The 16,111-nt window shown below is 63.9% G+C and overlaps 2 protein-coding genes across 2 annotated transcripts in view; one reads left to right on the top strand and one right to left on the bottom strand.

Annotated features, from left to right (window-relative positions):
* ZFYVE27 (zinc finger FYVE-type containing 27) overlaps positions 1-4,198 on the top strand; it is a 5,315-nt gene extending 1,117 nt beyond the window's left edge. Inside the window, exons 5-10 of the mRNA XM_019471667.1 lie at positions 735-865; positions 1,221-1,292; positions 1,683-1,827; positions 2,137-2,183; positions 3,052-3,133; positions 3,359-4,198. Coding sequence (XP_019327212.1) covers positions 735-865; positions 1,221-1,292; positions 1,683-1,827; positions 2,137-2,183; positions 3,052-3,133; positions 3,359-3,423 — 542 coding nt within the window. The 3' untranslated portion in view covers positions 3,424-4,198. The remainder of the gene's footprint in view (positions 1-734; positions 866-1,220; positions 1,293-1,682; positions 1,828-2,136; positions 2,184-3,051; positions 3,134-3,358) is intronic.
* A 3,178-nt stretch (positions 4,199-7,376) lies between these two features.
* SFRP5 (secreted frizzled related protein 5) lies at positions 7,377-9,593 on the bottom strand. The gene is made up of 3 exons (XM_009277795.1): positions 9,062-9,593; positions 8,159-8,236; positions 7,377-7,717 (listed from the first exon to the last, which is right to left on the bottom strand). Exons 1-3 carry the CDS (start codon positions 9,591-9,593, stop codon positions 7,377-7,379), a joined length of 951 nt encoding a protein of 316 aa, XP_009276070.1.
* Between the last annotated feature and the right edge of the window lie 6,518 nt (positions 9,594-16,111).

The following is a 16,111-nucleotide window of genomic DNA, read 5'->3' as shown; positions in this document are numbered from 1 at the left end:
CATGCATGGATCCTGCCCTGGGCCCCAGCACCCTTTTCCTGGGGAACACCCAGTTCTACCAAGGTAAGAGATCTCCCTGGAAGCCTCGTCGCCTTTGGTGGGCTCCGTTATGGGCCCTGGCTTGCCCCCCCCCCCCCCCAAGGGCAATGATGTCCTAGGGATGGTGCTCAGCAGCCCAGGTTGGGTGGTGGGGTCCTGGGGCTCAGCTGTGAGAGGCGAGAGTCTCTCCTGATGTGTGTCCTGGCCTGGGTGCTGTTTCCTGCTCTCCTCTGCACTGTGGCAAAACGGGGCCTGGCAATGTAGCCTGCACGTGAGCATCGCCACCCCTCTCGGTACCTGACCCTGCTCTGCAGGACTTGAAATACTCTTGGTGCCTGTAGCAATGTATGACACAGGCTTGAAAACGTGCTGTCAGAAGGGAGGCGAAGAGCTGGAGGCACTCCCTGTTCTGTGGCATGTGCTGGAGGAGTTGGATGAGATCTGTGTGGCTGAGCTGTGACTAAGGCCCCTGCTGTTTCCTATCCTGAGCTGGGGCAGGTGGTGGTGGGGTTCCTTGCTGCTCTAACTTTTGATGTGTGAGCAGAGGAGGGCTCAGCGTACCTGATGGGTGAAGGTTGTATGTGCCAATGTCCCACCTTGAGCCCTGGAGATCGGCTCTTGCAGCCGGCTTTTGTGTGGTGGGGCTGGGAGAAGGGAAGTGCCACCCTGCTCCAGCCGTGTTCCCCTCTTACCAGTGATAATGGAGCTCAAGGCCTCAATCGAGCAGTGTGTGGGCACCAAACCCCTCGAGAGCACTCCAGAGGCTGCTGAACCCCTGCCAGCTGCTGCCCCCTTGGATCGGACCCCCACACCCACCAGCACAGAGGTGAGATAGGGGCATGGCTGGCAGTTGTGGGGTGGGAGCTGCAGGGTCAGCCCTTTCATCTGACTGTGCCTGTGACCCTATACCCACAAACTCCTTCCAGCTGCCAGCTTTGCTGGAAGCCTATGAGCTCCTCCTGAGTTGCTGGAGGGCTGCCCTGCTGCACTGGGGGCTTGGCTCAGTCTTTTTGCTGCATGTAAAGGATGCAGTCTGGGGAGGCAGAGGCTCACCTCACCTTCTGGGACTCATGTCTTCTCATGGGCCTGGTCCTTTGACCTGGAACCTGCTGCAGAAGTGTGGGCCCACCTTTGGACAGGGGTGCAGGTACAGCAGGACTAGCTCTGTGAATCTCCTGCAGGACCTTACCCCTGGCAGCGTGGAGGAGGCGGAGGAGGCAGAGCCTGATGAAGAGTTCAAAGATGCTATTGAGGTTTGAGGCGGGTGGGGGTGGGCTGTGTCTGCAGGGCAGCTGAGGTGGGAAGGGTGAGTGCCTTGGTGGGCAAGCTGGGTGCTCAGGGAGGGTGGCTGTGGGGCTGGGTGCCTCTGACTCCATCTGTACTGCCTCTCCTCTCTGTCCCATGCTTCGGGAGAAGGAGAACCAGCTGCTGGTCATGGTGAGTACTGCCATGCCAAGGTGTACAAGAGAGGCACCTCCTCCCAGCTGGAGCTGGCAGCCTTTGCCTGGTTTGCCGGTGGCTTGTGGCTATGCCAGGTGGAGCATCCTGCTTGTTGGGTGCCCGTCTCTGGGGTGGGCTGCCCTACAGCCCTCGAGCGTGCCCCCAGCCACCCCTTTGTGCTCAGCTGGCTCTCCTCTCTGCAGGAGGATGACGAGAGCTCTCAGTGCTCAGCAGATTTTGACCTCAGCCTCCCAGACAATGGTTTTATGAGCAAAAATGAGGTGATCCGCAGCAAGGTGTCACGCCTGACCGAGCGCCTGCGCAAGCGCTACCCCAGCAACAACTTCGGTAAGGCTGGCAGCAGGTGCTGCTTGGGGGAGCTCAGCAGAGCAGGTTTGTGTTGCTCCCAGTGGTGACCGCTGAATTGGGAGTGGACAGAGTGGTGTGGTACCTGCTGGGGCTGTGCTGACACCTCCAATGACCTCCCCCCTCTGTGGGGAGGGGAGGATGTTCCCAGCCCTCCTAGGAAGGGCAAGGATGGGGAGGTGCAGCAATGTCGTCTCTGAGCTGAGCCTTTACAACAGCCATGGGTGTTACTGTACCGCTCGCAGTCCCAGGCAGCAGAGCCCTGCCTGACCTCTGCTCTCTTTCTTCCAGGGAGCTGCACAGGCTGTGCAGCCACCTTCTCTGTGCTCAAGAAGCGGGTGAGTCTTCAGCTTCTACCCCAGCTTGCTGCTTGCACCTGGGGCAGATGTGTTGTGCATGTCTGCCTTTGCTGTGGCTTTCTCTGGCAGCCTGGGTGGCTGGCCTCAGTCACAGCCTGGCAGCAGATGACCTCAGCTAAGTGCTGGGTGTTGTCGCGTGCCTGATGGTGCCAGGGATCCCTTGTGCTGTAGAGCCTTTGTCTATTTGCTCCTTTGGAAGCTGCCACAGGCCAAACCCGCATGTGCTGGTGTAGAAGGCACCTGCTCTGTGCCTGGTTTAGCCCATTTCCTGTGGCCTGAGAGCTTTCTGGTGAAGCAGAGCATGGGTCTGCTTGTGGGAACTAGAGGAGCAAAGGCTACCCCTGTTGTCTTATCTGAGCCCCTGCATGCGATGCTTGGTGCACAGTCCCCTGGGTGGTTCTGGGAAGGATGTATCTCTTCTCCCCCCCCAGACTCATGTTGCTGTCTTCCTGCTGCCTCCCCTTCTCCAGACTCATGGCCCCCTCCCCTTACTCCTGGGTTAGTCTGATACATGTCTGGGACTCTCTGGAGCTTGCATCCCTCCAGGGTTACAGCATAGGAAGTGATACAGTGTTCTTAAACCTCCTGGAGCCTGTGTTCCCAGTGCCTTCTCAGACTGGGCACAGGCTGCTTGTGGTGTTAGAGCATACTTGAATGCAGATCCAGCGTTAGGCCTGGGCAGTTTGTCCAGGTGTTTTTGGCAGATGACCCCTCTGCTGTTGCTGTCAGGGCTTGCACCCGCTCCCCTTCAGCAGGGAGTACTGTTAGCCGTGCTCTGGCACTGGAGCTTGCCGGGGAGGGCTGGGAGTGGGCCAGAGTAGTGTCTCACCTCCATCTCTCTCCACAGCGGAGCTGCAGTAACTGTGGGAACAGCTTCTGCTCCAGGTGTTGTTCCTTCAAAGTCCCCAAGGCTGTGATGGGAGCCACGGGTGAGTGGAAAGGTGGAGGAGGGCAGAGCTCCTGCTCCCACTTGTGCTGTCTGCTGCAGGGATTTGCCCCAGACCTTGTGGGGAGGGTAGACAGGACCTGCCCAGCACAGCCTGGCTCAGGACAGGGCGGTGATGGGTTTGCAGCTCTTGGAGCAGTTCCGTGGCTGGGGTCCCTAGCCCGTGGTGGGGAAGGGGAGCACCTCTGACACCTGCTTTCCTTTCCAGCCCCGGAGGCTCAGAGGGAGACAGTGTTCGTGTGTGCTCTGTGCAACCAGGTGCTCATCAAGTGACTGAAACAAGCCCAGCCAGCTCCTGTGTCCTGCACTGCCTGACACCTGGGACAGCGGGTCCCCTTGCAGCCACGAGCCTGGGCTGCTTGGTTCCCAGCGTGGTGTCACCCTGCCAGAGGATGCTTGGGCTTGCTGTTCCTCCTGCCAGTGCCAGGCTGGGAGCAGACCAGCCCTCCTTGCCATGCAGCATCTGCCGCACCAGCTGGGTCCCTGTGGTGGAGCATTGCCCACAGCTGTGCCCCCATCCCTGTAGCTGCCCCCTGGCAGCTGCTCCAAGCCCTGGGCACTCCCTGGCACTCATTATGCCCTGCCATGTACTTGCCCAGGCCCCGTGGCCTGGCTCAGTGATGGAGGAGCCATCCTTCCCACTTGTGGTCCTACCTCCACCTCCTGGGTGGGGCAGAACCAGCTTGGGGATCTGTCCTTACCTTTCCCAGCACTGTGCTAGGTGACTGTGTTTTTGGGATCAAGTCAGAGCTCTACCTGCATTCCCAGGAGATGTGGTCTTTGGTCCTGGCTCAGCTGAGACTGCTAGTCACTCCTGTGCTCCTCTGCCTCGCTGCCTGCAGGTTTAGTCTTTCCCCCCCTGTATTTGGCTGTAGTGCAGAGGAGGCAAGAGGGTAAGCTTGGGCTGGGCTGTGTGGCCGGGTCTCCAGCTGCAGCGTGAGAGGAGGCATGAGTTGGTGCTGCTCTGTGCACTTAGTGACTGCTGCTTTCTACTACAGATTAATATATAAGTGTATATAGAGAATGGCCAATAAATCTCTTGCCCTCAGCTGGCTCTTGTCTTGCCCCACTGAAAGCTGTCCCAGGTCACGCCGGCACCTATGTGGCCTTGGCCCTGCTGTCCTGCAGGTGGTCACGGAGAAATGGTCTGTCTCTGCCACCAGCTCTCCTTGCTTACTGGGGTTTCCATCTTCCGTCGTGCTGTGGCCTTGTTTGCCCCCTGCTCAGGGCTGTGTGCAGCTGCCCATCCTTGGCTGTGCCAGAGCTGGATCCTGCTGGGCTGGAGCCAGGGAGAAGCTCAGCTCTGGCGGGAGCTGCTGGGCTTCCTCTCTGCCTCCCGGGGCTGCTCCTTCCCCTGCCCTGCCTAGGCGGTGGTCCCGGCACACAAGGGTGACCTTTCCCTGTGTGAACAGCAAAGCTCCCAGCTATCCCAGGAATGTGACCCTGGCTGCTGTGCAGCTGGGAACTGCCATGGCCTGCCCAGCTGCAGCTCCCTCTGGCCCCCCCCCGGGGGGGTGGTGGTGCTCTTGGGCTGGCATTGCCCAGTGCCCACCGGGCCATGGCGCCCACCAGCCTGGGAAGGCACTGAGGGCCCAGATCTCACTGCTGATTGTACACCCCACCAGCGTGGGAGCTCTCATGGGGCAGCTCTGGCAGCAGCCTGAGCCCTCCTCTCGGCTGTGGGCTCATAAACCCCTTCCTCAAGCTGTGCCCTATGGAAGTTTGGGGAAAGGGAAAAGCTGGACTTGGCAGTGATGATGGGGGTGTTTGAGCTGTGCTGGGTGTGCTCCAAGGCTGGGGTGTGCGGGGGGGGCTGGCATGCAGAGGGCTCAGCAGTTACTGGGGGCAGTGGAGCAGCTGTAACATTGGGGAGGGGGCTGTGTAGCACCCCAAGAGCTGTGGGGTTGTGTTTGTGGGTGAGGGCATATCTGCAATGGGGCGAGTACTGGTCTGCGAGGGGCTGGGGGGGTTGAGCTGTAGAGCTCAGATGGCCGATGGTGGGAGGCAGGGAGAAGTTATTTATCTTTCCAGAGAAAACACTTGGAGCGATGAGTGCGGTGGCCATGTATGTCTAAACGCTCCCTGGAAAGATGCTAATGATGCAAAATACAGAGGGCTACAGATAAACTTGGGCTGTGGGAGATGGGGTTTTATTTGTGCACTTTAAGTTTTGCAGTAAAATGACATAATTGGCGATGTTTATTCCTATGGTAGCGTGCTCAGCAGCCTCGCTCCAAACATTGGCCAGCGTGGAGGGTGGGGGCAGTAACCGCCTGCCCCTGGTGTGAGGCTGTGGTAGGGGCTGGCTGCCCTGTGTCCCTGGCCAGCTGCGGGGCAGGGGCACGTCCCCCTGGCTGGAGCAGGATGCCCCTTTGGGGCTCTGGGAGGTTAGTGGGGCCGAGGCCATGCCCAAGGGGGGCAGAGGGAGCAGGGATCACCCTGGCACAGGGCAGGTGCCTGGTGGCCTCATCAGCTGGGAGGAGGGTGGGCGCAGGCATCCTGCAGCCTCAATTCCCCTCTTGTCCTGGGAGGCTCCCCTGCCGCAGGGCCAGCTCCGGTGAGAAGCTGCAGTGTCAGGCAGCCAGGCGCTGGGTAAATATCCCAGCGGCCGCCTTCATGCCTCCCTCACCCAGCGGGATGGGCGGATGCAAGAATGCGCTGGGTAAACAGGGCTGGAGTGGGACAGGGGCAGGTGGGCTGCCCCCCTTGCCTCCTGGGACCGGGGGGGCTGCTGGGGCAGAGGCAGCCCTTGCTGCGAGGCTGGGGGACCTGAGCTGAGGGGCAGCACCCTGCTGCCATCAGAGGGGCCAGGCTGAGGGCTGCCCCGGTCCCGGTGCTGCTGGGGGGGTCTTGGCTGGTGCAGGTGGGTGTCCCCAGTGAACCTTCTGGAGGAGGCTGGAGGTTGTGGGGTGGGAGGTCTGGTGGCCAGGCAGGGCTGGCTGGGAGCTGCAGACAGGGCTTTCAGGTGGTGTGGAGGTGAGGTGCCCAGGGATCCTGGCCCAGGATCTACCTCCACTATGCTCAGTGCCAGGCTCCCCACATGCGCTGGCAACTACCAGCCTGCAGATCTCTCCCCCGGGGGTGATGGAGGGAGAAACCTCTCTGGCAAACACCCTCAGACCCAGCTGTGGGGCTTCTAGCAGCAGTGATGCCCCTGTCCCCACCCATCCTCCCCATCTCGCCACCCTGCCAGGCTCCCTGGGGTGGCGCAGAGGTGACGGGGATGCCTGAGTCTCCAGCGATGCCTGCGACCGTTGGGAACCTTGTCCCTTGGCTTGGCTGGGCTGCCCCGCCTCAGGCTCTGGGCACGATGCAGAGCCCAGGCTGCCCCAGCTCCCCCAGGCTGCCCCACTCAGTGGGTAGGACTGGGAGCTCCCTCCCACCCTTCCCGGGGTCTCTGAGGGAGCCCCAAGGGGTGGTTGCCCATGAACCACAGGGAGCTGGACACAGGCTTCTCTGAGGCGGAATAATTTACTGCCGTGTGCTCGGGCAAGGGGTGCCTGGGCTGGGTCTTGGTGTGGGTGGGCGATGCGGCAAAGCTGGTCTAGGGGGCTTGGAGGTGGACCCCTGCATTAAGCCATCTGGTTTGGAAAGGGTGGGGGAGCCCAGGCAGGGGATGTGCTGCTCCAGGCACTTGGTTTTGGGGGGGGGGACACACAGTCTGTCGGGACAGTGGGGCAGGAGCCTTGGCTGGGATGGGTCCCTGCGCAGGTGGGATGATCCAGGGCTGGGGCACAAGCTTGGGACGGTGGCATGGGATGATCTGATCTGTGGGGCTGAGGGTCTGGGGCATGTCATCAGGGAGCTGGGCAGGGGACACAGGGGTGCAGGGTAGGGGTCTCAGGTGCAGCCAAGGGGTCGCAAGAGGGCCAAGCAGAGATCCTAAGTGCAGGCAAGGGTCCCTGGGGTGCCGGGCAGGGGGCTTGGGGGTAGCCAGGTGTCTCTGGTGCAGAGCAGGGCTCATAAGCATGTAGAGCAAGGGTCCTGGGTGCAGCCCAAGCTCCTGGGCATGGGCAGGGGTCCTGGCTGTGGATCAAGGCTCCCATGAATGCAGCTGGGAATCCTGGGGGTGCAGAGCAGGGTCCTGGGGCACAGCCAAGGGGCCGAGGGGAGTAGAGCTGGCATCCTGGGGTGCAACCAGGGATGCCAGGGGTGCAGCTGGGGTGCCAGGGGTGCAGCGTCGGGCCAGTGCAGGAGTCCTGGGACAGGACAGGGTGGGAAGAGCCCTAGTGCTGCCCGGCCCCGTAGAGCAGGGGGTGGTAGAGGGGGCAGGGGTAGGATAACATGAACTTGACGGCGAACTTCATCTCCTTGTTGTGCTTCTGCCAGGGATAGATGGCGAGGAGGAGCAGGCGGCTGCCCACCTTGCGGCCCATTACCAGGAAGCTGCCGCTGAGGCTGTCGAGCTGGGGGCAGGGGCAGGTGCTCGCGTTCCTCATGTGCAGCACCATCTTCTTGGTGTCCTTGCGCTTGAGCGGGCCCAGTTTCAGCACCTTCTTCTTCTGGGCGGCCACCAGCCGCCGCTCCCCGTTCTCCTTCGTCATCTCCTTGATGCGCATCTTCACCACTGTGTGGGGCAGCCGTGGGGCACGGTTGGGGGGGGACTACCCTGGGTGTGTTGTGTAGAACAGGGTACAGCCCTGGGGTGGGGTGCTGCTGGGGGGGGGTCTGGGCTAGGCACCTGTGCAGAACAGGGTACAGCCTGTCCCTGGGGTGGGACCCAGAAGAAGGGTCTCTGGGGAAGTTACTGTGTGGGGAGGGGAAAGGGTTGTTGGGGGGGGGGGACACAGCAGAGGCCCGCAGTGACCCTCCCAAATGTCCCACTCTGCCTATCCCCTCGTGGTGCACCCATCCCATGCACACAGGGCTCAGGAGAATGGCTTGGGGGTCTCCCATGGGGCTGTCCCTGGAAAACCGTGCCCTCCAGCCAGCCCCTCCTGGGCTCTCAGAGCTGGGGGAGGGCAGCCCCTTGTCCAGGGTGGGCCAAGAAGGGGACCCCAGCACTCACCAAAGTCACTGGAGCACATCTGCTCCATCATGCCGTCTGCCTTGTGCTCCATCTCGCACTGGGTGCAGATCTTGGACACTGCGGTGAGAGACCAGCCACTGTCACAGCTCCCTGCTGCTGACGCCTGTCACCTGGGCCAGCTCCACCGGGATATGCTGGGAGAGCCCCAGCAGCCCCTCTGCTCCCTGGGCAGCTGTGTCAGGATGATGCCGGGGGCACAGACCACCTCGCTGGCCAGCGTCCCAGCACCCCCGCAGGAGGGATGGGGTATAGGGACATCTCTTGTCCAGCTGCCGATGCTTTGGGGCACTGCAGCAGTGGCAGCAGCAGCCAGGGTGGCCCCAGCCCGAAGGGTGTCACAGCCCTGATCCTGACCCTGGGCTGCTTTTGGGTGATGTCCCCTCCACCTGCCTGATGGGACAGCCACCCTGTGGCAGCAGCATGGGGCCGATACCCACAGGTGCAGGATGCTGGATGCTTTTTGCTGCTGGGATGGGACCTAGCAGGAGGAGAGGGACACAGCTCCGCCACAGGTCCCCCAGCAGCTCCCACCTCATCCCATGTTCATCCCCAGCACTGCTCCCATGGCTGTTCTGCTCTCCCCAGCCAGGCAGCTGGGTGCCTGACTCCCCTGGGGCCAGCCTGTCCTGGCTCCCCAGACAGCGAGTGGTACCCAGCCAAAGCAGCTGATGCCACTGTTACTGTGCCTGCTTGTGCCCTGCTGCAGATAGAGGGTCCTTGGCCAGTGCCAGCACCCCAGGCCCTGTTTCGAAGGGTGCAGAGATGGGGATGTGGGGGCTCCGCAGGGGGACACCACATGCAGGTCCCTGGCTGCATGGGGACACACTGCTGGCAGGTGCCCTGCATGCATCCCCATCCCATCGCAGTGCCCTTCCCGCTTACCTGGCGGTGGGGTGGCCTTGCTGTTCCCGAACTGGACGGCGATGCAGAGCTCGTGGTCGGAGGGGAACTTGCCACAGTGCAGCATCTCAGGCCAGGGGAAGCCATAGGACTCCATGACGGGGGCGCAGGAGTCACGTACCACCTCGCAGAGAGACCGGCAGGGGTAGACGGGCCGGTCGAGGCAGACGGGGGCGAAGAGGGAGCAGAGGAAGAGCTGAGTGTCGGTGTGACACTGCTTGGCAAGCAGGGGCACCCAGCTGCTGGCCTGCTGCTTGGCCTCGGCCATGGTCTCGTGCTCCAGCAGGTTGGGCAGCCGCATGCGCTTGTAGCCCACGTTGTGGCAGAGCTGCATGTCGGGTGGGATGTCGAGGCACTGTGGCTCCCGCCCGTAGAAGCGCCCGTGAGGCAGGCTCTCGGGCTGCCAGCCGTAGTAGTCGTAGTGCTGCCCACCGCCTGGGGACCCCGCCAGCGCCAGCGCCAGGGCCAGTAGTGCCATACCCCGGCCCCCCGGGGGGCCACCCACCTGCGGCATCAGCACTCCCCGCCCGCCCCCCCCGGCCGGCCGGACGGGACAGGAGTGCGGCTCGGCGTGCTGCCTGCTCCCTTAGCACCTCCCACGCTCGCTGCCCTTTCTAAGGAGCCCAGGGAGGCCCTCGCCGGCAGCCAATCTGCTCCGGCTGCCGGGCCCCCTCTGGGGCTGGCCCCCTGGCCCCCCGCCAGCCTGCCCCACCGGCCACCCCGCTGCCGCTTGCCCTCCCACCCCGCTGCCCCAGCCCTCCCTCCTGGGGCAGACGGGTGGGTGCACGGTGCTCCACGCCCCTCGCCCTCCCAGGGAGCCCCCTGCATGCAGTCGCCCCAGCCCACCCTGGCTCCGTGTGCCCCTGGGGCGATGCCCTCTGGAAGGGCTGGCTTGCCTGCCCCATCGGGATGTGTTGTTGGTGCAAGGTGCCCCCCATTGTCCATCAGACCCTCTGCCCCTGTCCTGCCTGGCACCCCACAGGCACGCTCTGGCATGGGGCAGGGGATTCCTACCCTATGCCTCCTACGGTCTCCTGTGCCCCATGGGGTATGGGTTTGGGGGTGCTTGGGGTGCAGGGGATGGAGGAGCAGGACACCTCAGAGGCTTCATGCTGCAGCACTGGGGGCAGCTGGGGTGCCCACCTGCCAGGAGCCATGTATGGCATCAATGCCAAGCCGATGCCATGGGCATGGGGTCCTTATTCCTCATGGATGGTCCTGCCAGCATGCATCCCAGGCAGCCCACGGTCTGCTCAGCACAGGCGTAGCTGGGGTTACACCTCCTGGCAAAGGGCTTGCATGCAGGTGCTGCCGGTGCCCAGGGCACAGGCAGAGCCAGAGCCCAAGCAGGGTGAGAGAGGGCAGCGCTGCAAGTCCTGCAAGGGCCACATTCCCCCATCCTCTTGGAGATGGGCTGGGCCAGGGGGTGCAAGGCTCAAGACCCCATTAGAAACCCATTTGTCTGCAGGGGTTATCTGGGGCACCCCCTCCCCTTCCTACGATCAATGCCCCTGCCTGGCCAACGGGCTCTGGGCCGCCTCCGGCCCCTGCCTGCCGGATAAGGCGGCTCTGTTAATGGGCGACAGAACAAACAGCCTGGTGCAGGCAGGCGATAGCAGCTGCCCTTTGCCCCGGGCTGGGGGCAGGGACTGTCCCCCCAGCCCCAGTGGGATCCATCTGCTTTGGGGCTGTGCTGGGAACCTCATCTGCATGGCCTGCACTTGCCTGCAGCCTGCCTCCCCTCCCCATGCCCTCCGTGCTAGGCGCAGCGCCCGTTACTGTATCACCCAGGGATGCTTGCTGCCAGACTGAGGGTGGGCTGAGTTCATCCCGCCCTGGCCAAGCCCCGGAGATGGCACCGTTAATGTGTAACTGCTGGGGAGCATGATAAGATAGAGTGGCCCTTTATCAGGGCTGCCCGGTAGCAGGAGGGAGGGTGCTGGAGGCATCGGGCTGTCACAGGAGGAGTGAGATTGCCTGGAGATAAATGCTGATAGAAAATAGCTAATCCATGATGGATGGGCCGGGGCAGGGCAGCTGGGGAGATCAGCTAATTGCCATGGGAGCTGGGCTGGGGCCGGTGAGGTCTGGGAGCCAGAGCAGGGAGGTGGAGGCAGAGGGAGCCTGCGTGTGTGGGATGGAGCTGCCAGTGTGCAGGATGCTGAGCACACCTTGCTCCATGGGTGTGCGGTGTCCCCGGGCTGTCCCCGTGGCGCTGCCAGCACTGGTGCTGTCCTGCTCTTGGCCACGGACCAGTTCCTGGCTCTCAGTCCTCCTTGTCCCCCAGGCCCGTCCAGCCCCTAGCACCCACAGTCCCTCCCAGGAAGGTGCTGGGGGTGCTGAGCACCTTGCGCCAACTGGCACCCCACCAGATTAAGATGAAGGGGCTGGCGGAGCTGGAGGGCAGCCGGCAGAGCAAGGGGATCGCTGCCGGCTGGCCTGGCACCCCATCTGTCATGACGCCTTCATTAGAGCCACTGAGTCACCTCTTGGCAGCGTGGCCATGCTGGGGGGAGCAGGGCTGGCCCCAGGAAAGGGGTGTCCATCCCCTGCTCCCACCCTGCCAGGTGTCCTGGCAGCCTTGTCCCTGAGCTGAGACTGTGCCTCTGCTCTGCAGGGGTCCCTGCTGCACTCCAATTGCTTCCTTAACCCTTCCCCACCCAGGCTGTTGCAGGGCTGGGGGGGAGACATAGCCAGGGGAGGTAGATCTGGGCTGTACCCTGGGGAAGGAAATGGCCCCAGGGCAGCTGGAGCTGGCACCCTTCCCTGTGTCCTGTCTGCGCAGGCTGCTCTGGTGCCCGTGTCCCCATTCTGTGCCAGCACAGCCGGCTGGGGGACTGACGCTTGCGCCTGTCACTCTGGAGAGCTGGCTGTGCCACTGCCTGTGTCACCTGGCACGGCAGCGAGACCAGAAGCGGGGCCATAGGGGCTGCCCCCTCCACAGTGGGGACCTCGGGGACAGCCAGCCAGGGTGGCATGGTAAGAGGACATCCCCTGGGGGTGCCCCCTCGCCACTCCGGGCCCTCCCCAGGGACCTGTGCCTGGCTGTAGCACAGAGCAGCTCTGAGCCAGGGGAGCAGGAGGCTCCCGGGAAATGAGATGCTGAGCAGGGTCCTGGTCACCTCTTCCTGTTGTGTCCCCGCTCCCTCTCCCGCCGCATCTTTGGGTGCTGCTGTGGGCAGAGATGCATCTCCCAGGCCTGGGCAGGCTCCCTCCCGTCCTCCTGGTCCCCCCAGCTGTTTGTCCTGTCCCAGCCCCATCCCAGGCTCCTGGGACTCCTGGCTTCTGGGGTGCATCAGTGCCAGGCATGGGCTGCAGCCACCGGGGAGCAGGGACGCTCAGGAGGGGACAGCACACTGGGGCTGGCTGTGCCAGGGACATGTGTCCCAGGGTGCTCCCGGGAGAGAGCACGCCAGCACAAGGGCAATGCGGGGCTGGCAGTATGGCTCCACAGGGGTGGCCCTGCCTAGGGGTGGCCCTGCCTAGGGGTGGCTGAGGGAGGTTGGGGCATGGCTGGGGGCACCCTGGGGCCGGGCTGGCCCAGGGGAGCAGGGCTGACAGGGCGGGCAGTGGGCAGGGGTGGCGGTGGCCATGCACTTGCCCTGCGCCCACACACGCTACCGGTTGCCCAGCAGCCCCAGGAATGCGGCTGGCAGCGCTCCCGGCCCAGCTGCGGGGCCGAGGCTGCCCTGGCGCCCTCCCAGCCCCTCTGCAGCTCCTGGCCCTGCCCGGCTCCCGCCAGCCTGCACACAGACCCCCCTGTTCGCTGCCGGCCCCCGGCCCTGGCCCCTGGCCCCCCTCTGCGGGGCAGGGAGGGGGCGCATCCTGCATGGGTATCTTCCACCTCTGGGGAAGAGCCCCTTTGCCTCGCAGCATGGCACTGTCCATGGGGACACAGGGACCCTCTCTGCAGTGCTGCTGGCCCCCTGGCCCTCCGGGGGGCTGGGAAAAGTCACCCACATCTGCTCCCAGCACAGCCCCAACCCTGGCACGGGGGCAATCCTCGCACAGCCCTGGCTCCCAGCTGGCAGCTTTGCCAAAGCTGGGCCTTGGCACCTCCCTCTGAAACTGCATCCCCTCCCTGCTTGCCCCTTTGCAGGAGGGTGCTGCGTCCACCCCCACCCGTGCAGTCCTGCGATGTGTGCTGGGGGGCTGCCCCCACCCTCTGTGGGGGCTCCCAGTGCAACGGGGTCCTGGCACCACCCATTGGGATGGACACAGCCATATGTGGCAGTGCTGTGGGCGCCACAGAGGGGTGCCCATCCTCAGCGTGCTCAGGCTGTAGGGCTGGTTGGCCCCAGTTTGGGGCAGTCTCCCCATTCTGTGCAAAGGTGCAGGCTGGGGCACTTGGAGCTGTTTTCCAGCGGCTCCTGGTGTGGGAGATGTGTGTCCCCCCCCACTGGTGTACACATCTGACGTGTCCCAGGAAAGGTTATCAGCTAATCACCCTGCCCCACTGTCTCTGCGTGCCTCCCAAATGTCACTGTTGTCCTCACTGGGGTGCTGAGCTCATGCTCTCCCCCATCCTAGTAATGAAAGCCCCCCCCTCCTCCAGCACCGTGTGAAGCAGCTGCCAGGGCTGGCCCTGCAGTGGCTCCTTTGAAGCAGAGCTGGAGCCGCTGCCAGCCCTGACAGGCTGGGGAGGGGGCTCCGCATGCAGCAGGTGCAGGATGGGGCCCCAGGGGCTGGTCGCAGGGCTCCAGCTGTCCTCCACAGCCCCCAGCCACTGTGCCAGGACTGCAGAGAGGGTCGGGGTGCAGGGACGGGGTGCAACGCCATGCACTCGGGGACACGCTGAGGACACCCCTCCAAGTCCTGGCCTGGGAGGAAGCACGAGGGCTGGACCAGGGGCGTTGCTGGGGCATGGCTGCCATGGTGTGATGGGCATGGGCACGCTGGCTGCATGGGGCTGTCTGTAGGGGCCCCAAGCGTACCCCACGCCTGTCCTGTGGGATCAGGGGCAGGTGCTCTGGGCAGTCAGCCAGAGCCAGGGGCAAGGGTAGGTCTGCGGGGTCTGTCTGTGGGACAGGTCAGAGCCCCTTGCTCCAGGCACAGGGGAGGACCCAGGCAGGGGAGTAAAGGCAGCTCTGGCAGCAGCTGTGTGTGCGGTGCCTGCCCCCGCTGCCAGGCAGCCTAAAAATAGTCCCTCGGGGCTCAGCAGATGGAGCAGAAGGGCCAGAGCCCTGTTGCTGCAGGCACCCTGCCAGCACAAGTGCCGGGGACCGGGGGGGCAGCAGGGCCACGCAACGCTTTGGGACTGCCCCGAGCCCCCACTGCCCCTGCTCCTAGTGCCTGGGGTCCCGTCAGCTATGCCAGCCCCTCCTCCACCTCTGCCCTACCCTGCTGGGAGCGATGGCACAGCATGGCATGGCACAACACGGCATGGCGTGGCACAGCATGGCAGCAGCCTGTCCCCTCTGCATGGGAACCAGCAGGGTCTGTCCCTGCCCTGGATAAAATTATAAAGCCCATGATGGTGCATCCTGCATGGGGCGGTTGGCAGGTCCCGATGGGCTCCGGAGATGCCGGAGCACCACAGGCAGGGCCAGGGTCTGTGCAAGGATGGGGAGCCCTGTGGGGCAAGTCCAGGCTGTCCGTGTCCTGCCTGCCACTGGGCAAGGCTTACTCCTGGGTAGTATGGCTGGGGGAAGGCGGCTCCCCATGATGGAATGCAGACGTCTCTCCAAAGGACACTCCTTGACACGTGCCCTGGTCCTGCAGACAGCAGGCCTGTGGCTTGTGAAGCAGCTGGAGCCCAGGACCGAGGGTCCAGCACCTGGGCTGGGTTGGTGCAGCCAGAGAAGGGACATCCTTGGGGCAGCACCGCAGGGTGCAGGCAGGTGGACAAAAGCCTGGGGTAGCGGGGACAGCTGGGCCCCCCCGGATGCTCTCAGCCCCTCGCTGAGGCGTGGGAGAGCAAACTTCCTCTCCTGGCAGGCGCAGCATTGCCATGGCAACTGGCAGGGCGCTGCCAGGCAGGCAGGCGAGCCCTGACGTGGAGGTGACACGCAGCACAGGAAGGAGCCGGGACTCAGGGCCTGGTCTTGGGGGCATCTGGGGACACGCTTGGGTGTGTGAGCATGAGCCTGGGTGCGTCCCTGGGGGTGCACGGGGGGGGTGCAGGCAGATGTGTGCATCTGAGTGCATGCACAAACACCTGCATCTGTGTGCATGCATGTGTGTGTGTACATGGGACAGTACAACCCCCTCCCCCAGGGGAGCCTTTGGTTCTGTGGCACTGGGTGTACCCCACTGCTCTGGGGTGTGGGCTGGCAGGGCTGCTCTGGACCCCAGGAACAGCAGGTTTCCGCCAAAAATCTATGGGACCCGTAGCTCTGTGTTTGGGCGGGAGATGCACCCTCCAACTTGGGTCCCTGCCTGCACGTGTCCCTTGGTCACAAACCCCGCCACACTCCAGCATGCAGGGGCTGCCCACCAGCCACCCCAGGGCTCTGCCTCTGTCTGCTCTGCCCGAAGCCTGAGCTGGTGCTCAGGGCAGGGAGTGGGAGTCAGCTGGAGCTGCCCCTGTTTCATCAGGGCCCCTGTGCCGCAGGCAGCCGGCTGTGTGTGTTCGCAGCCTGAGCAGATGTGCTGGCAGGGCCCCGCGCTGCCTTCAGCATCGCCTAGGTATTGAGGGAAGGGCTGGCTGCTCTCCTGCCTGCGGAGGGCCCTGTGCCCAGCCATCGCATCCCTCCTGCCTCACCCCGGCCCCAGCTTTGAGCACCCGCTCCCTCGCCTCTCGGAAGAGCCTCTGTTCCCCTCGTTTGACATTTCTCCGGCTCTAATTGAGCTGTCAATGGTCAGAGATAACAGGGAATTCGTTAGCTCTCCACTTTGATGTCTGCCCGCGCTGTGATTGCAGCACCCGCTCCAGAACGCAGCACCAGCTGCAAATCCTTCGCAAACAAACAGCTTCAGACGAGGCCCCTTGGCATGGCGGGCTGCCAGCCCCCCGGCCGGCCCCCCAGATCCCCACCGGGCCACTGCCCCAGTTACCTCCAGCAGCACCCCCTCGGCAGCCAGTTCCTCCCC

Source organism: Aptenodytes forsteri, unplaced genomic scaffold, assembly GCF_000699145.1.
Source record: "Aptenodytes forsteri isolate BGI_AS27 unplaced genomic scaffold, ASM69914v1 Scaffold15, whole genome shotgun sequence".
Classification (NCBI taxonomy): Eukaryota; Metazoa; Chordata; class Aves; order Sphenisciformes; family Spheniscidae; genus Aptenodytes; species Aptenodytes forsteri.
Note: the sequence above shows the minus strand (reverse complement) of the source record. Positions and strands in the feature narration are given on the sequence as shown.

Excerpts from the sequence above, each read along its gene's own strand:
- SFRP5 (XM_009277795.1), bottom strand. The coding sequence starts at position 9,593 with ATGCCGCAGGTGGGTGGCCCCCCGGGGGGCCGGGGTATGGCACTACTG. Across the intron at positions 8,237-9,061 it reads CAAGGCCACCCCACCGCCAG|TGTCCAAGATCTGCACCCAG; the intron begins GTAAGCGGGAAG and ends CTCTCACCGCAG. Across the intron at positions 7,718-8,158 it reads GATGTGCTCCAGTGACTTTG|TGGTGAAGATGCGCATCAAG; the intron begins GTGAGTGCTGGG and ends TGCCCCACACAG.